The 20871-nt window shown below is 33.7% G+C and overlaps 2 protein-coding genes across 7 annotated transcripts; one reads left to right on the top strand and one right to left on the bottom strand.

Annotated features, from left to right (window-relative positions):
• Positions 1 to 8907: 8907 nt before the first annotated feature.
• On the top strand, positions 8908 to 15925 carry LOC139810496 (nose resistant to fluoxetine protein 6). Its single transcript, XM_071774090.1, has 13 exons — positions 8908 to 9483; positions 11417 to 11661; positions 12192 to 12385; positions 12530 to 12630; positions 13004 to 13228; positions 13334 to 13547; positions 13751 to 13916; positions 14021 to 14100; positions 14347 to 14442; positions 14510 to 14639; positions 15118 to 15292; positions 15490 to 15632; positions 15708 to 15925. Exons 1-13 carry the CDS (start codon positions 9267 to 9269, stop codon positions 15864 to 15866), a joined length of 2145 nt encoding a protein of 714 aa, XP_071630191.1. The 5' UTR covers positions 8908 to 9266; the 3' UTR covers positions 15867 to 15925.
• A 145-nt stretch (positions 15926 to 16070) lies between these two features.
• Positions 16071 to 20574, bottom strand: Mtm (phosphatidylinositol-3-phosphate phosphatase). 6 transcript variants are annotated; one of them, XM_071774094.1, is made up of 10 exons: positions 20415 to 20574; positions 19362 to 19562; positions 19164 to 19265; positions 18383 to 18835; positions 17836 to 18301; positions 17596 to 17771; positions 17071 to 17178; positions 16746 to 16930; positions 16471 to 16675; positions 16071 to 16384 (listed from the first exon to the last, which is right to left on the bottom strand). In XM_071774094.1, exons 2-10 carry the CDS (start codon positions 19485 to 19487, stop codon positions 16232 to 16234), a joined length of 1974 nt encoding a protein of 657 aa, XP_071630195.1. In that variant the 5' UTR covers positions 19488 to 19562; positions 20415 to 20574; the 3' UTR covers positions 16071 to 16231. The 6 variants fall into 6 exon arrangements, with proteins under 6 accessions (XP_071630195.1, XP_071630192.1, XP_071630194.1 ...); XM_071774091.1 differs by having other exon boundaries at positions 19362 to 19587; positions 20415 to 20514; XM_071774093.1 differs by having other exon boundaries at positions 17836 to 18283; positions 19362 to 19587; positions 20415 to 20514.
• Positions 20575 to 20871: the final 297 nt, after the last annotated feature.

Below are 20871 nucleotides of genomic sequence, written 5' to 3'. Positions count from 1 at the left end.
TGTCATTAAAACGTCTTTAGACGTCATCCTGCTACCTGGGATAAGACTACATTAAGGAATTAATATATAATATATATGTAATGTTATATTATATCTATATATATTTATAGATATAAACTGTAGTAATATTTATTCCGTAATTGTAATAATTAGCTAGGTAGCCATATGACTACAATGGCGAGATAATTAAAAATAGATGAAAAGGAAAACTAAAAGTTAAGAATAAAAGAAGCACATTCAAAGGGAATTAAAAATAGAGGAGATAAAAGTTGAAAACAGAAGAAATAAAAAGATTCAAGATACGAAAAATTGACGTTTTCAATTTTATTTTCTACACGCAACATTTCTATTGACATTCATATAACATTTTGCATTCTGATTGAATTGAATTCTATCCCTATTTTTCTCCGACTTCTCTTTTCCAGTCTCCATCCATATTTTAATGGTGCATACATCAGCTTTCACAAGTGCCTCGGCATGGAGTCTTTATGTTACAAATGACTTTTATATGCACTCAAACTGATATATGTCTATAAGCATATAGGAAAGTCTCTCAACGTCGTATCCACTTGAGAAAGCTTATCGTGGAATTTCACGAGTATCTGCATTTTACAAATCGTAAATTTCTCACGTATAAAGGATATAGCACTTTATCATGTATAAAATCCTGAACGTAACGCTGAACATCATACAATAGATGTACGTATTGATCCTGATACGTGTGATAAGTCACACGTTCTTTCTGTACACACATTTTTGTGAAAGATAGCATATTGCGAAATCAAATATCATACGCAGGAAGAACGTGGCGTATCATCGTGACAGAGGTAAAGAAAATTCAACCTGACTTTTTTCTACGTGACAAAGTGTGATCTGTGTAATTTTGTAAGGCGCTTATGAGTCGATCATCATTTCTACACCAGAATCAGTAACGATCGACAAATTACGTACTTACGAAATACGAGGTTGGAATGAAATAAAACAAAATTGATTTGTCTCGTGAAATATTCTTATTTTCGTTATTTCGCTTCGTGAAAAGACGGGGAAATTGCTTGATTTTCACTGATTTGCCCACTTAAAGTGTTGCGACATGTTTCTAACGCGTACGCAATTTACGTAACTTATTCAAACACGAAAGAAAAGATAAACCAGAAAAAGGAGTAGTTATGCTATACTACTACATGGTTCTACCATAAGAACGGAGAGAGAGCAACTCTTGTCTTAAATATATTTAATAACGTAACAACTACAGTTATTATCGGTTAAAGGCTGGGAAAAATTTTTGAACTTTGAGACAATGTTTTTATTTTTCCATCTGTACGCATGAGTTAAAATGAAAAAGAAATATATTCGCTTTCTTGGCGAAACTGACGTTGTTATATGCCATTTAAACGATACGCAATCAGCGTAGGTATCAATCAGCATAACAGTGTGCAACCAGAAGGGAGACATCACGCTTTCTCTGTATCTGGACGCGGATCTACGCATTGACGTAATCCACATTCGTGAGAGATACCGATATACAAGCAGGTGTCAGCCTTTGCATGGCAATTAATCGCAGATTTTCGAGATCACATTTCCAGGTGAAATGTCTAGTACAAAAATATTGAAGCTGTGAGTTTTTAATCGAGAAGGGTTTAAAATTGTTCAATTAAATTGTCTGAAATTTGTCTAGACGGTATATTATATTCTATAATAGTGAAGGTATATTTTTAAACGTCCATCATATATTTTATTGAACTTTATAAATAGCTTTTTAATATTATTGTATTTATATTATTAATTAATCATACGGTTGGACAACTCGATAATAATGTTAATAAAAGTCATGAAGCAGAATATTAATAGTCGTGAGTATTGAAATATGATGAATCATCGAACCTGACACATATCAAACCTGCCACATGAAGTATGATAAATGAATGACGATATTCTCACCTTTACTACTATATGATATCAGATATAATATATCATATATATACCTACTCTTGACTGCGAATTTTGAACAATTTGACTGGTCAACTTTAAATACTTTTTATTTAAAAATTATTCTAGTTTTGGTATTCAGAATTTTATCTTAAAATGACCTCAAGAGTCTGACATATATTAACTGCTGTCAGGCGAAGTCTGGGACATCCTGTACACGCATTATTTTATGCACTGTCATACGAGCGCTTTCACGGTACAATTCGTCGCAATTCATGCTGGTACGGATACGAAAATAGACGTTATTCGGTTATCTTAAAGGTAACAAATGCGAATTTGGGTGTCGTTTTTGACGAAAGGCATTTGCTGTAAAAACGTGTGATTTATTAAGTGTATAAGGGCGGTTTATTAAACGAGAATTATTAGATGTCGCGTATGTATGTGCGGATTTAGAAATGATATCGCTTATATTTGCTATAACAATGACATAACTTAAAAAGCAAAGTTTTCCAGATAAGTTCAAATGTTTTAAATCATTACAATTTTGTAATATATCATTTATAAATGCGATTTTGGTGTAATAGATAGCTGATTGTAGAGGAGTAAAAGTATCTGTTACATATTAGCTTCTTATTCAGTGTATTGAATTCTCTTTTTTGCAAACGACTTAAAAATAATTTTTCTCAAATTACGTCGTTGTTTAAGAACTTGAAATACGTCGAAATTTCAGCTCTAAACTCGATTGGTCACAAATCAATCTCCTCAACTTCGTATTTATTATGCCATGCTTCTCTCTCTCTCTCTCTCTCTCTCTCTCTCTCTCTCTCTCTCTCTCTCTTTCTCTCTTTCTCTCTATCTCCGTTAAATCCTGTCTTTCGATGGAGACCTGTTCGGATTTGTTTATCCTGAGAGAGAAAGAGAGAAGGAGAGGAACAGAGAGAGAGAGAGAGACAGAGAGACTCTGAGCAAGTTTGTGTTCCAGAAATTCCGATCGGGCATACCACATCGTAGATTCACTCTCAAGTCGAAGGCTGTCTCATCGAGCCGTCTGTCATCTGAGGGGAGGAAAAAGCGAGGAGTGTGCCGAACACGTAGGTGTAACGATTTCGATGAGTCTCATTAGGCAACCGCGTTACCGTGAAAGAATTTAGAAGAGGATAATCGCGTTGCGGAACAGAGATTCACCGTACTGTCTGTGCCAATACTAAATTAAGTTAATTATTTATAAACCCAGTTAAAGACTAAACTTCCATTTGACAACTTAGTTTAAAAGATTGTCTCCCATTATTTAAAAACGGAACAAAATTAAATGGAAAATTTAAAAAAAGTTGCATAATATTCTGTCAAATGGAAAGCCCTACATTTTCAACTATAGCGATATAGATAACGAGCAGAAAATGAGGAGTTTAATCGTTTCATCTTCCATCGGGTTGTCATTTCTCTTCGGGTTTATTCGCCATTTACTCGCCGATCCACTAACAGACGCTTTTTGAGCCGTATAGTAGACCATGTTTAACGCGCTTATTGCGACTTGCGACGGTATCATGGCGAGCGCATCACGATGCGGTCGATTAGGTGAAAACTATATCTAGAAAAAGGTTAAAACTACCAAGATATGGCGCGACAAATCCCGATTTCAGCGTTTCAATGGTAGATAATGCGACACAATTTTTTTACTGGGTCATTTTGACCCAGGGTGTAGTTTAAGGGTTATGATAGAATGTTAAGAAAAATAAAGTCACGATATGAGGCCACGTCAATTATATCATCGGATCTCTTTTTTTCTCTGGAAATAGCTTGAAGAATCTGAATTTGAATAAGCTGAAAAAAAGTGCTGACTTCGGACCTTCACTATTCATTAGACGTAGACAAACTGGAACTTGTGTCCGAATTAGAAATGTTCAAAGTACAAGTACAGGAGCTGATCGAGGAATTAAAATCAGTAACTCCCCTATATTTATTAAAATAATGTATTCAAGAATACTCCCTAGATGATATTTATCCAAACATCAAGACTGCATACACTTTGAATTTATGTAACTTTACCAGTGACTGTAGCGTCTTGCGCACGCAGTTTTAGCAAGCTCAAATTAATAAAGCGAATTATCTCCGTTCTACGATGAATCAAGAAAAATTTCAGACTTGCATAATTATTAATAGAAAAAAAGTGGTTTCCCACATAAATGTATAATAGATGCAATAATAGACGAATTCGCTTTAGCCGAGGCAAGGAAAAATAAAATTGTAATTTTCATAAATTTATATAAGTAATGAAATGTTTATACTTTATACATTAAATCAGATGTTATTTTTTTCTGGGAGGGAAGGGTCGCCGATACAGCTCTTTGCCAAGGACGCGAGGAATCTTATAGACGTATTCATAGTCCTTCCTTGAGAAAGGATTCCTTGGAACAAGGAATAAGGAACCTTATTCTACATTTCATAAATTTTAAGGTTCCTTGATCAATCAAGGAAGGTTTATGAAATGTAGAATAACTAATAAGGAACAAGGAATCCTTATTCCTTAAGGAAGGACTATGAATACGGCTATTAGATACGCCTCTGAATCCATGCTAGTTTTGAATAAATTTGCAAATATAATACACATGCTAGTTTTTATTATCAGATTTCCATTAGCATTTCCAATCGATTTTTTGTACGTTATTAAATTAATGATTTTATAACGCTGTTATTTAATTCATTCACAGATTATAAAAAACTGTATTTAATAAAAGCGAGATTTAGATCACTTGGACTAATAAGACATATTATAGCTTATTTAATAGATGCAGTTCTTGGAAATGTAAATAATAATTGTTCATGATGAGAACCAAAGCGTTATAAAATAACGACGCAAAAATAATTGTTTACACGTGGAAATACAAATTATCGTTTCTTAACACAATAAATTACTTATATACCGGAAATGATTCTATTTATCTGTTATGTAAGATATTTTATTCAGTTCCCTCAGTCTCTTCGAAGAATTATATACACAGTAGCGTTGTCAGTGATATCAGCCTTCTGTAATTTCTCATGATTATTCAATCCAAGTTTGAGATCGGCAACGATGAGCATAGCTTCCTGCACCATTATAAACAAACGAAACGACAATTTTCCTTTTGAGAATATTTTTTACTACTTAAAATATATATTTGAAAAGAAATCGGAGAGAGTGCCGTAATACATACATATTTACCTAAAGTTTTATTGAATTAGCAAATTAGTAATTAGTCACAAAAAATTACTAATTACGTAAAAATTAATAATACTTAGGTAAAAGTGAATTACGCATTACAAAAAAAAAGGTAATTTGTCAAAGAAAAATTTCTAATTACGTAAAAATTTGTATAGTAAAAATAAATTCTTTATTATTAAAATAACTAATAGTTTGTAAAAAATGAATTATTACTTATTTGAAAATTAATAATTAGTGGATAAGGAATAAAATTAGTCTTCATTGTCAGGTAAATTACTTATTTTAAAAATTACTAATTGGTTTAATATAAATAATTTAATTATTGCAGTTAAACATGATTTAAAAAACATTATGTTAATGTTATATATATGTATATATACGATATATATGTGTATTTATATCTACTTAATATAGAGAATTGCAAGAATAACATTAAATATAATAAATACGTATTTAATCAATACATATTTAATTATATTCGAATTAAATTAGGCAATAAGAGCTGAACTTGATGTGCTGGTAGACAATGCGCTGAAGATGACCCCAAAAAGAGTCGAAACGTACGCGACGTATATATCTTCTATTTTGTAAAATAAATTTTATCGACTGCACATCAAGTTCGGCTCTTATTGCCTAATTTAATTCGAATATTTTTATATTCTAAGCCTCTAATTATCATATTTAATTAATTTCAAAAATAGTTTAGATGAAAGTTGTTTGGTTTGAAGAGGGAAACATGATTCTTACGTGAGTTATGTCGTAGATATCATCGTTTTCAAGAAATTTTAAAGGCGACTAATTTCTTAAATAGAACTTGATTTTTTCCTTGACTTGTAATTTTTATTACCGAAGTTTTACGTATATGTATATAGAGACGTGTGTGAGTGGAGCATATAAACGAGTATTATGTATCCTATTAATTACGTCTGTGCTCTTATTTCAATTTTTTGCATTTCACTTTGCCTGATTAATCTTTAACAACTCAATAAGATCAACTCAATAAATCAGGCTGTTCTCAAAACTCCCACAAATGTTTATTTAAAATGTACTATTTCCTAATTTGGCCGGATCTATTTATACATATAAATCATATAACATGTCGTTATCGTATTATGTATTACATATTATGTATAAACCAGTTAGCTACATGCTTCATTACGTATCTGTCAGTGAACTCCTCAATGTCATTATTGCTTATATGTTAAGCAATGGCATTTTATATGAATAATGTAACATCGCACATATAAGTGAGTGCATTTATTATTTCTTTTGCTCTTTATATTCTTGTATTTTGTTAATCTTTAATCTCGGTTAATTTTTAATTGGATGGTATAATATAGTTCCTGATGTAACATAAGTTTATTTGTTTTATTTGCATTTTTAGTTGTTGGTTGTATTTCTTGTTGTATATGTACTTCAGTTTTTGGTTCTTTTCCTCTCCGATGTCTGAATACATATTATATTTGTTTTTAGATGCAGAAAGTGCTAGGAAATATGAGTAAGAGACAGATTTATAAGTAGCAAAAGTATTTATAAATAGCAAAAGTATTTCGACTAAAATTATATAGATTCAATATGAATTATTCTTGGATCATTTGAAAATAATAATGAGCTTATAGCGAAAGCCAAAGTACAGATAGAGAGACATAATTAATTAAATTGTTTTCGACAGAAATCAATATGAAAATATTATTAATTTAGCCTCAGCATTTCAGTGTCCATTTCTGTCGATTATAAAAAATGAGGTTTAAAATTTTACGTAAGTATATATAAACATTTTGCGAATGTAAGTGAATCTCCTAAGAGATAATTATGAGGAGCAGATATACAAATAAAAGTAAAGTGTCAGAGTGTAAGTAATTGAAAGTCTCGGAAAATGGAGATTTTCTAATTAGAATCTTTAATTCATTCTAAGTTATCCCTCAGGTAATTCCAGGAAGTAATTACGATAATAAGTATGCAAGCGAAAGAAGGCAATTACTCACAACCCGAAACTTTTTTCTTTTCTTGCTTATATATTCGTCATGATTATCTCGTAGGGGGTTATCTGAAGAATAACTTACAATTGGATTGAATTTCAAATTAGAAATTGTCATTTTTTCGAAAATTTCTCGGTTTAATTGTTCCTGTCTGAATACTTCTTTCCCACATGCTCATAATAATTAATTGTCTCCTGATGGAGAATTTATTTCGGAATAACTTAGATTAGATTTCAAATTGGAGATTTTTTGCAAATTTTCTAATTCAATTGTTCGCGATCAATATTTTCTTCGCCTGTATGCTTATTGTATTAGGTTGGTACAAAAATAATGTTGGTTTTTAACTTTTAACTTAAATGCACATATCTAAACTCAGGATAAACTTAATCAGTCGAAATAACAACTTTTAAAATCTATACATTTTTGCCTACAAGATACAAATTTATTTATTCCAATAATATAAAATATATGGCTGCAGGCCGTTCTCGACCCTCTTTATCTTCAAGGGTCTCATCTTCATAGGCTCTAATTTTTGTTACGAAATTTTTTGGACCAACGTTGCACCATGCATTCGTTGACAGTTCCTTCGCCAAATGCGGCGTTGATAATTCGAATCGTTTCTGCTGTTTTACGGCCTAGCTTGAACTCGTATAAAAAAATTACTCGAATTTGCTTATTTTCCATCTCTGTTTCAGTAGTCTAAATTGCCCACAAATTGGCATCAATAATATAATCAAGGTTATGAATAAACAGAGCGAAGTTTGCGCTTTGACATGGCGTGTAACATAAACATGGTTAAATAAAACCTTTATCAAAAAGTACAGTGCTAAAATTCAAAATTACAAAAACCAACATTATTCTTACGCCAACCTATTAATGGATCTTGAGGAAGTTATTCCGGTTAGACTAATTTTGATAAAATCCCATTAAAATTACAGATTGTCGTTTGTCATGAGCCAAAGAAAAAGAACGTAAAAATGTCAAGAAAAAATTAATAATTACCGGAAAGATTTCTAAAAAATGGTTTAATTATGCATTCTATCTGTGACATTTTTCGGGTTTACAAAATTTTTTTAAAAGTAAACTGAAATACGATATTATGCGCGCTACATGCGCGCAGTTCACTTCTATTTTAAATGTCACATTTTCCTGATATATTCCAGGTCTCTATGTTCTTAGATAAATTGTCAATCTAATCATTCTTTTTTCAGTTTTTAAAATATTAGATACGCTTTTGTTTATTTCTATTCTTGACATATTGACAGTTTATAACTAAATCCTGGATGAAAAATAAAAGAGAATTTATTTTTTGTGTTTTTCAACTGCAGCATTTACTACTTAAGTGCAGGTGGAAAAATTTGTAATTTGTGAAAATTTAAACAGACAGGTCAAAACAGAAAAAGAAAATACAATTTTAAAGATAATTTCTAATTTCGCACAGACTATATAAAAATTTATAAATTCACATTTTATTGCCTTCTTATACATTACTGGAACATTACAAGCGCGCGCTACGCGCGCGCCATTTAGCTTTTTCATTATAAACAGAAGCGATACGAGTGAAACACGCCGCGATGCAAAATTCGAGATAACCAATCAGCATCGTGGAAAAGAGGCCTCAATTCTTCGGTACAAATGAAATTCACTCAGTTAACATGCCATTTTTAAGATTGGATGGATATTCATCGGATCCCAGAGCATACTCAATGATCAAATGTACACAATAACGTGGTGGGGCTCCGTAACGACATCGAAAAAGTTGACGGGGAGGACGTTTCGCTTTCCACTGCAAATCCACCATTAACTTCTCCCTATATAGACCAGTCTGGTCGCGGTCGTCGAATCTGGCTGACCAATATTAATCTCCACTGTGCAAATCAAAAATTATCCGCTGACAAAACTTTAACGTTTGCGCGGACGAAGTTAATAAACAGAGCTTTCTTTAATACGATTCGTCGGGCTAAACGCCCCTTTATCTCTGCGAAGAGAATAATCTTAGATCTGCACATTAACGAAATTTGTTACACGAGCAAAACCCAGTTTCACTCCGTCGTATCTCCGAAACTGATTTCACGATTCGGTATCGGTATTCGCCACAATTTAGAATAACGAGGAAACAAAAGTGACTGTGACTGTGACTGTCGAGTGCTAAAACATGCATTATGTCGCGTCAGCGGCTTTTTTGTTTCTACATCTGCAATTTCGCCGTGTTATTCTGCGTATCTGCACAATTTCACGGATCTAACGAAAACGGTATCCATTTACTGCCCGCTTATGCTATCGCCACGAGAGCCGGTCTTCTCGGTTCGGCGACATGTGGGATAGAACTACGAGATTTTCAAAACGCTGTCGATCAACGAATACTATGGGGCTTGAAGAGTGAGTAAAATCCATTCTTAATCATAATCGTATCGATAAATCGAATGCAAAGTCTGAAAAGCTAAAATAATCTCTCGCGTTTGTTTTATATTGAATTGTTTCTTTGCGTGTTGTTGAATTGCGTGACTGAGTTAAGAGTTCCATGGCTCGTTTCTTCGTTTGTAAAATAATTGAGAGATTAAAGTAATTAAATCGTAATTAATTTTTCTCGCGACGTTTATAAAAGTGCACCTATAAATAAAGGTATCTATAATAATAAAAAGTCAAATTATTTCAGTGTTTCACATCTATAAAGCTATTGATTTAATCCTCAGAGACATCATAATTAAAAATTTCGTAAATTATGTACGGTATATAATTGATGCATCCCCGTGTAGAATGTGAATTAACTAAGTAAACTAATTCTTTAATTTCAAGCGATAAATTCAATTGATCGAGTTCATCGACTTAAAAGGATGGGCTCAGCAAAAAGATGATCCACTTCCGGGATGATTTTAAACGGGTTTTTAAATTATCATTTAGATAGTTTCACCAACGTCGATTAACTGCAACCTTCGATTAAACTCACTCTTCGTCTCTTTCCAGAGGTTAGAAAGAGATAGTTAGAAAGAGATGAAGAGTTAGATCAAAACTGGGCCTTATAGGCCAGTATTCATAGTCAGTTCTTATATTTAAGATCGTCTTAAGTACAATATTAAGATATCATTAACCAATCACAGAGCCGTATTAGCATCTTAAAATATTACTTAAGACGGTCTTGAAATGAGATCCGACTATGAATAGAGTCGATACAAAAACCTACGTTTTATGTCGACCTTTTTGCGCTGTCATTCTTCAGCTTCCTTAAAATGCAGGCTTAAAATATGACGCAATAAGGTAGATCGTTTATTATTAAAATTACAAGCTTGAAAAGTGGCGCTTATTACATCACTCGTCTAATGTTCTTTTTCCTCTCGATTAAAGAACAAGCTGGTTCGGGGCGTGTGAGCTGCATTCCGAACGTAATTCGTTTATACACACATTATGCAACATTTATTACCGCCGCGATTGTGTCGTATACGCGTAACTTTCGTTTAGAGTTTAGAACACTTAACCGAATCAACTTTCTTCCGTGTTACACAAGGAACAAGTTTCTCAGCCGCATGTGCAAGGGAAAAGCGTCTGTTACGCGGTCAACATCGCACGATTTTCTCTCATTTCATTTCGAGGATCTTGTATCTCGCGGATTCTAGCACGCTCCGCGTATCGCGGTGTGCCTTTAACGTTATAAGAGAACACACGTTATATAGCTGTACGTCATAAAGAGTATACACACTCTCTTAGGTACACAACGTGGCTCGATTTCCGAATATTTTTCAAAATGCTATCATGTTTATTTATAACAGAAGCGATTTGAATGAAAGTTAAATACAAACAAATCACGAAACATTGATAAAAATGTCATTCTTCTCGTAATTAGTATTACTTTAATTAACAAAAATATACAATTAGCAATTAAAGGATTTTGTAAATTATATATATGCGGTATATAATTGGTGTATCCTTATGTAGAATTGTGAATTGACTAACTAAAATAATTCTTTAATTTCAAGCAATAAATTCAATTACGATATCTCATTGTTCTTAATAGTTTTCCTTTTGTGAAGTGCATAATAATAATAACACATCGCGATTATATAATTATGTTACGTAATAATAATTGAAACTACAATAAAGCAAATCGCGACATGATTAAATTAAGGCGTTAAAAAACATGGAGAAATCTGAACAAAGATATCTAAAAGTTGTCTTTCGCAATTATCGATCCTGACTTCAGCAATTAATGAAGCAATTAAGCAATTAAGTCTCAGTGATTAACCAAGATTGAATGAGAAATGCTATTCAATATTTTTGCGTGAATAACAATTTAATTGTGTATTTTTATCTTCTCAAGCATTGGATTCTAGCGGCGGCCCGAAATCGGGTTTCCTTTATGGAAATAATTTTTGGCTAGGAAGTCGTAGTCAGTGCATCGATATAATAAACACGACTCCCTTCGAGATCGCAAAGCGGCTTATATTAAATAACACACGCTATCGCGATCCACGGGATGAAATCCCTCCTTTCGAATTGAATTACTTCGTTGCTCATCTCAGACACAACGGTACTCTTCAATACCACGGTGGTGTAAAAAACGAAGTAAGTTCTTCGTGAGATTAATTAATTAGAATATATCGCGTCTCAAATCACCGTAGACTTTTCAATTTTCATTTTAAGTCAAGTTGTGCAGCAATAATATATGTTAACCGATCCTAAATCGCACATTTCTTGCATCTTTCTATATTTCTTGCATATATATTACAATCTAGATAGATCTTATTGCTTTAAAATTAATGCAAGAAAATTAAAATTATTTTGTTGCTAACGTTATTAAAAACATTATTGGGCCTAAACACGTTAAACGCAACTTGTTAGTCATATACATATATAGCATATAATAAATTATTAAAAAAGAAAGTTACAATAAAATTGGCATACGCATGCAAAATAGACTTTTTCGAGCACGTGTGTGATCTTTTTTTACGAAATCTCGCTGATGGATGATTTGAACAAATGTTCAAATTTTTTAACGTAAAATTATAAAAAATATCCAAATATTAACGATCGTTGGGGCATTGTGCCTGATATTAAGATATATTAAAATATGCTACATAACAGGTTGTTTTTAGGATCTTATTACACTCGGCCTCTGCTTACCCGCGTCCTGCTCCGTGAATAATGTAAGCTTCATTTTGGAAACAATATTTCGTGACAGAATTCTCTTAATCAATGATCTTTATTCCTTGGATCTCAGCCTGATCCAGGTAAAAGACTTGAAGGACGATCATCAATGGCTACTGAGTGGTGGGATGCTTTTCATATGGTACGTCAAAAAACGCAAAAACAACAAAAATTAACATTATAGTTAAAGCAATCATATACGTAAAATTCTTATGTACCTTCCGAAAGCCTGAGGAAGCAATGGAAGAGATACTTGCACATATTAATTTTAATTTTATGATTTCAGTGTTGTTTTAGTGCTTACCTTTACCATGATGATAAGCGGCACAATATACGATATATTCATATATCAAAAATATTTAAAAGCAAAGAGTAAAATTGCCGTTAGTAAGTATATTGTCTAAAGCTTCTTAAGCATCTTCGACAGTAGACTATATATAGATATATAGTGTTGATATAGTCTACTGTCGAAGTATATCGACGTATATTATATTGTGATCTTTCACCGTATTCTAAAAGAAATAATTTCATGCTCTGCGCATTGAAATTATTTAACCAATTTTAAGTAAATATTACTTTAATAAAATTCCACAAAAAGATATTTTTCCCTCCCTTATCTCTTATTATGTATTATTCGTTCCTATGTGTTTTAGGAACAAATATTTAATTTATTTTTCAATATTTAATTTTCTCTGTCGACGAGTATCTTTCGTGATTTTTACGTCAATGTAGATGCTAAAGATTCTGAGTTGTGATTTAGAAAAAAACGCGGCCGAGGAGATGGAAATGACAGATTCGTCGGATCCACGTGAGAAAAATAGATTCGGGAACGTACTAATGTGTTTCTCTATTTACACAAATACGAAAATAATATTTCGCACGGAATTGGACGCCGACGCGATACCCGTAATTCATGGTTTACGGTTTCTGAGCATGATTTGGATAATCATAGCCCACACCATATTTTACACGAGGGAATATTTCGGTAAGTGTCTCGAAACACAAAAATTTTAGAATTAATTATTTACGTAACTGTAATACTGGCGTAACTATAAATTTGCATGCACGTAATATCGTTTCATGTACGTAGACAATAAAGTGTGGGCTTTGAGATTCGCTGAGGGTATCCCCATTCAAGTGATAAGCAACGCGACCATATCGGTCGATACCTATTTTTTTTTAAGCGGACTTTTAATGGCCTACTTATATCTGAAGAATAAAACGGACATAGAACAAAATAAGCCGATTAATTGGAGGGAGATGTTAAAGGAGTTCTTTTACGGCGTAATGAGAAGATTTATCCGGTACGTTTCTCCGTTATCTTGATTCGCGCGGACAATGAACAAAGACGACGCTGTCAGTTAGCGCGACAGCATCACTGGGTACACTAATGAGCGGAATAAGAGAATACGATTTAAAAAATTCAATTCAACGGCAAGCTAGACAATAGTGTGTGTGAATGCCCTTTTCACGTTTATTAAAGTTAATTCTAAAAATTCGTTTTAAGATTGACACCGCCTTACATGATGATGATAGGAATATTGCAATTGAACACGACTTGGTACGACAAGACCTCGCAATTCTACATTGAGGAGAGATCGCACGAAATTTGCCCGAAATATTGGTGGAGGAATCTCTTATACATAAATAATCTCTTTGGTCATAATTCGATGGTACGAACGTCAATTTAATTACAATATATCAATTTGACACGCTCGAAAACGTGTGAGAGATTCCTTATCCTGAATTACCTATTGAAATTTCTATTTCCTTGTAGTGCATGACCTGGAGTTGGTACTTAGCCAGCGATATGCAATTCTTTACAATCGGTCTGGCGCTCTTAATTCTGTCGACTGTGTAAGTTAAACGATCATTGACGAACGGAATGTTAAGGAGGGTCCACATTATCGAGCAAAACCGCGAGCCGAACTTCGCCGCGAACCGATCATGCGTCCACATTATCGAGCCGAACTTTGTCGGCTCGACAATGTCGGTTCGCGGCGAAGTTCGGCTCGCGGTTCTGCTCGATAATGTGGACCCTCCTTTACACAATTCTCGCGCATATATCTGAAAAAGTAAATATAAGCTGCGAATTTTTTTCAGATATTTTTACACGGCTGTTGCTTTGTTAAGTGCACTTCTAATAGGCTCGATTACGCTAAGCGGCTATATCTCATACATTTACGAATATGTCCCGACGTAAGTTACATCATCTTATTGATCGTGAGATTAATTAGATAAATGAGCGTCCTTTGTGTTATTACAGCTTGGACGAACAGTACAGACTTATAGATGTCTTATACTATCCACCATGGCTCCGAATTGGTCCTTATATTATTGGAATGATCACAGGTTACATTATAACAAGACTAAACAAAAAAATAGTCTTGACAAGGGTAGAGTATTACTTGTACTTTTAGATAAGAGAATTGGATAAAAACGTAAGCAATCGTTGGAGCAATGAAATACGTAGACTACTGTAATATTTAGAAATGTCAATTAAAAATGGCCATTTCTAATGATTTAAAACGTGGATTTAAAATGTCTATCATATAAATTAACAATGCTAGAATAATTTCTAAAAAAAATAGCTTCGTTAAAAATAACCGATTTACTTAATCACACACCTATATCTGCAAGCAAGGTTTTATTTGCTTGTTATTACTTAATAATTCTGTCAAAAAAGTTTTTGCTATTTGTGTGTACTAATTGATCACTTGTAAGTTAAAATACGATATTTCGCGTTTTATAATTTAATACGGCTACAATGAGAAATCACAAGTAATAGGAAATCATGTAAATATATAAAAGAATTATTTAATTCAAATTCAAATTATTTTTAATATACTATAACATTTTAAATATAAATTTCAGAACGCTTTAATTATATACTGGAGCCTCGGTAGCGTTTGTAAAATTTTCGTATTATTCGGCCTTTACAAGCGACAGATATCCGTTCTGTCTACTGCTATTTACGTCGCATTAAGCAGAACAGTTTGGGCTATAGGTATAGCATGGATTGTAATAGTGTGCTCTACTAAGCACGGAGGTTAGTTAATTTTATAGAATATATAGATAAATATTATATCATATCAACGTAAAATAAAATATAATACACTATTCGTAACTTACATTCTATTTAATCTCTTTTTAAAAGTATTTTTGTAATAACAAAACAAATAAAAATAATGTTATATTTTAGAAAAAAAAATTATTCTTGTTATCAAACGCTTGACTTTATTACAGGCATCGTTAAGGAACTATTAACATGCAAAATCTGGATTCCTCTTAGCAGACTCACGTACTGTGCTTACCTTTTAAATCCTTTTATCATAAGTTCGATTCGCTTGCATAATGAAACATCCGCTCATTTAGAGTTTCTGTCCATAGTAAGTACACGAACATTCCAAAATTCCGACATCGACCGAAAAAAATACGCTTATTGTCACAATTTTCGTTTTTAGAGCGCCATGGTCATGGGACACGTGATGATTAGTTACATCTGTGCATATGTATTGTCCTTAATGGCAGAATCACCGTATATCTTACTAATCCGGTCGTTCATCCAGTCTCGCAGCAGGAAAAAATATAAAGGACATAAGATTATAATTTCGCACACGTGATTGCGATGAAAACACTGCAATATTGTAATTGTTATTAAAACCGAATGAAACAAAATCGATTTTTGCTTTTATATTCTTTTATATACCATTTGTGCGAAACCGTATTCGATTTTAATGAAATTTGGAGATAAGCTGGATATAATTTGCGATTTAATTATGCGGAAGGAATGTTTCATGTGCGGTTAATTCATTGAAACGCAAGAATGCGCACGAATCTAGATTCGTTTTTATCAAGTGGGGATATTATACATAGCATCCACCAGCAGAATTCAGTCAAAATATCTTGTATCTGGCTCGAAAGAGTAGATCAAGAGTTTACAGCTCATTTACAAAACTACAAATTATCAGACGATCAAAGTTCCCCGCTATATATGAACTGGGGAATGTATTCTGGGTGGCGCCGGCGAGGTAACGGATCGATTCGCACGTGAGGCCTGTTCGCGTCTACCTTCCTCCAGCTGCTTTTCAAGCTGCTCTTTCAAGACTAGAAGCTCCCTTGTTCTTTGATAAACAGGATCCTTGAAGCAGACAAAAACAGGTATTTATCGACGAAAATACTCATAAACTATTTAACGTGACAATCTTATTAGATATTTTCACATACCTGTTGCCGCATACTGGGGTTCCATCTACAATACAGACTTTTCCACGGTTTGATGTACCGCATACTAGCAACTGGCATTAGGATGAGTTGATAGTTTGTACCGGACCGGTAAAGAGGATTGAGATAAAGAGGTAATTGACTATTGGTATACGACCAGAGGGAGACTGTTCTTTGCTTCACTTGCTCCTGCACTCTCTCGCGTTCGCTGTAAATTTTATTATATAATAACTCGTGTACACAAAAATGTAAACCAAATTGCCCATACAAATAAGTACCTGCTGAACAAGAACGTTCCAAATCTGCAAGAGTAAAGATGATCGAGAATAGTAATTAAAAAATGTTCGTTGAATTCGAAAGCATTAGGGAATTGCCGCATTATTTGCCAAACGCAATCAATAAATTGTAAAAATACCGGCGATCTATCTGCATCGCTGTGGTGTTCATCACCGTGGCCTATCCTCTAAAAAAAAAACTATTTTTAATTATAACAAATATAACAATAATATAAAACAAAAATTTGATTGTATATCGTAACGGTTCTATTTCTCTTATCATTAATAATACAAAACATCGTAGAAACTTAAAGAAAATTTGATGTACCTGTTGAAATTTATGTCCGAAGCTAAGCCACTCTTTTTCTACTAGAACCTCAAATCCCTTGACTGTTCTATAGTACGGATCTAACATTAACATTGCGAGAGCTGTAAGCTAAAAAAGACAATAACGTTGTATACATGTAAGAAATATTGTAATGTTTCCTCTTTCGGTCCGTATATACTTCGTATAGTTATATACTTTCCGTATAGTCGGTACTGTACTGGTCAAAATCGATCAATACAGATGATTTGCATCGTTACAATTTATTGAATTTTCCCAGCTGGAATGTTCGTTAAGAAAATGTATTTTTAAGAATAAATTTTAAAATTTGAATGTTAAAAATATATTTATTTATATAATTTTATAAAAAGTTATAGAGAGTAAAGAACAATTTTCAATCTAAATACGCAATAAAAAATATATTTTTCATTCAATCCATTCTCAAAAACACATTTCTTTATCAAAACAATCAGGATAGAAAAACTTCTTAATAATAAAATTAATCAATTAAAATTAAGTGCCATTTACCTGTGCTGTTCGGTCCCAACCGTCGGAACAGTGAACTAGAACTGAAGTCTTGTGATTCTCGACTTTGTCCACAATTCTTACAGCCCCAGCGAGAACACATTTGATATGCTTAAGCCACATCGTTGATTCTATGCCTGATAGCCAGCGAGCCTCGTCAATTGTGGGAAAACATAATTCTGAAACAAAGTATATATAGACTAAAAGAAAACTTTATATTAGTAAATACCACAAATTCGATACCTTTTAACTTCCTGAGACTTTCTCTCATAACATGTATATTGTGAATATCGAGAAAGACCAATTCCGCATTCTGATAAGCGTCTTCGCTTTCGTATCCACCGCCTTTCGCTTTGTTCGCTATCGCGTTTGGCATCGGCCGCGCGTCCATAATAAAAAGTTTATGACTTTGTGCGTTAGCGTCCATTATCAGCTGGACATACCTCTCGTCCTCGCGACTTCGTTTGCCTCCGACGCCTACTAACGGCTGAGCGCAACGAGTTATCGTCGCTTGGCTTTCAGGATGAATCCATGAGAGGACCGGAAGTCTGCCTCTACTCCTAAAAGATGCGGACGCTTGAAGATCCTCGTCGATCGCTGCGGCAGGTACCGCCCAGACAGCTGGATAACTGTCGCACAACGAATATGTGTCATTGATTTTGGATATTTTCCACATATCGTTATTTACACCCTGAAAATTAACGAAAAGCTAAATCAAGTTTTAAACAAGTCATCATAATGTTTCTTAAAGTACTTTTGAGTTTTAAAATATGTTTCTTGAGATACATACCATCCTCTTTAATTCTGCAATAGGTTCGTAAACGTTCCAACCATTTTCAGAAAAGGTTTCCGAGTATTCAAAGGCAAAGAGAGGTAACTTGTGAGATAATGGAAAAGAATACTGTTGTAGTTTTTCGAATACGTCTCGTCTGGAATGGTTCTCCTGCTTATGAGCAAATCTGAGATTCCTCATATCCTTACAAAACACCTCGATTCCATAAGAATTTTCTCCTCTGCTCGACGCGCCGCCGACTTTTTCAATCCGACTAACGACCCCCAACGGCACTTCAACAACGTAAGGTGTTTCTCGATCTATACTACGAAAATGAAGCTTGTAGTTCGTAACACTAAGGATCCCTCTGGCAGGTCCCGAGTAAGGACACAAATAGGTAACTTCGTGCGCAATGCCTTGCACCCGTTCTCCATTCAGCAGCGGTGGTCCCGTATCTCCTCCAGTCAAATTCTAATCAAAATAGCAGTATAAATACCGGTATAAATAACCAGTAAAAATATTGTGTAATGATGAATTTTGTGATAAAAAGAAAGTTTTCCTGTTTTCTACAACTTCAACAGAATAAACGGCAACAGCAGTAAACGTGTTGCAAAAGTAAAAGTGAAATAATAGGAAAATGTTTTACACAACAGAAATACACGGTATTTCAACAAAAATGCATATTTTAATATCTATTGACTATCATTATCATTGAATTATTTGTACCAACAAAAAGTGTCACAATTGTGTGTAAACAAAAATAAAAACTGCTATGCTTAAGCATTTGCTACAAACTCACTTTTACTTGATTATCTTTTTTAGCCTCTAGAGCAGAGACTATGTTATTATCTGTTGAAGTGGAGCTTGAAGAAAAACTTTTTGAAGCTTTTTCCCAACTCTCCTAAAGAAATTTATAGATTTACTCAAGATATTTCAATGTACAATAACATGCTGGGTTACCAATCACAATCTTAATCAAATAAACTCTGCTTCATACCGATTCCTGACCCATTTTCGAGTTAAGCGAACTGCTCTTGCTGTCTGAGTTGAGAGAATCTGAACTGGCATTCTTCGAATTGCTTTGTTCTGGACCTAGGAGTTCCGCACTGCCTCTCTTTTCCATACTTGTATTAAAGACAGTCCCAAATTTCTTTACTTTCGTTGCAACATTCTTATTTTCAGCTTCATTTACTATTATCTGTGATCGTATAAACATAAACCATCTGTACACAAACAATTATAAATGTAAGATATGTGACAATTAATTTAAAAAGTTCGTAAATAGTTAATGATGTTCAAACCGACACTTAATCTCAAAGACTTTGAGTTAATATATCAAAATATTGGGTTGATTCATAAATAAGTTCCATTTTCAACAACCTAACAAACTGAATTTGTATCAAAAACATTACAATAAATTGTAACATTATATATTCTTGCCTTTCATTACTATTCATTTTATTGCAATAGATAAAATAACTAGATTACTGTGAGTAATACTACCAGTTTCTCAGACTTAGTGATTCAGTAATTATCTACAGCGGAATTGATTTATGAGTTCAACTCGATAACAACGCGTTCTCTGAATATTAAATCAGACAGGGTATCCGCATATTTCTAAATATATTTAATAATAAATATTGCTCGAATATGCTTCGGATACTAAACCATGCCAAAGTCACATAAGAAATATATGTATAGTATAAACAGAGTGTAATATTCAAATGCTAGTATGCGCTCTCGACTTCGGTCTCTGTAACATAACCTCACGAAGTTCGCAGCGCTCGGTGATAACACATAAGCGTGAAATAATCCGAATTAAATAAGCCAACGACCGGATTCTCGGAGCGCGATGTAAACATCGCACATACTTTCACAGAAAACTTACGACGAGAAAAGAATTTAAGAGTAGGATACGACCGGAATTGCCATGGAAGAGCGAATCATGCCGTGCCACGCCCAGAGACGCGCACACTTGGCTTTATTATCCTCGGAGACATGCAAAAATTCCAGCCGCATCGAGGCTCGTGCCGACGCGTCGGATACGAACCTGTTTTCACTTTGTATTTATGCAATGTATTTCGTGGCGTTCGCTCCTGTCAGTGCAACATACTTTTGACAGACGCGGCCATCTTGCACGCACGCGATCGTCGACAGGTGACGCCACCCTCCTCTCCTCGGCTCCACGTGCATCGTGCACCTGTTCCAGGAGGATGGCTTACCGCTATGAAGAAAACGTTTTGAAAACTCCTCCACATGTTAGTTTGGCCTCCTCCTCTCGATTCTTCACGCTTACCGCCAAACGTCTTAATTGTTAACACTTTTTGAGTGCCAAGACTGCCAAGCTAATTTCGGTATTTAACTTAATAAAAGTGTAATATATTATTTTAATATTTTATTGCTTTTTTAAATGTTTTAATGAAAGCAATATTAATTTCTTTAATGTCTTAAATATTTATTCGTTAGTAAAATTATTCTTAATTAGGTAAATAAGACCGTCACTCACA

The sequence above is a fragment of the Temnothorax longispinosus genome, chromosome 3, assembly GCF_030848805.1.
Source record: "Temnothorax longispinosus isolate EJ_2023e chromosome 3, Tlon_JGU_v1, whole genome shotgun sequence".
Taxonomy (NCBI): Eukaryota; Metazoa; Arthropoda; class Insecta; order Hymenoptera; family Formicidae; genus Temnothorax; species Temnothorax longispinosus.
This window is presented reverse-complemented; position numbering and strand designations above follow the sequence as displayed.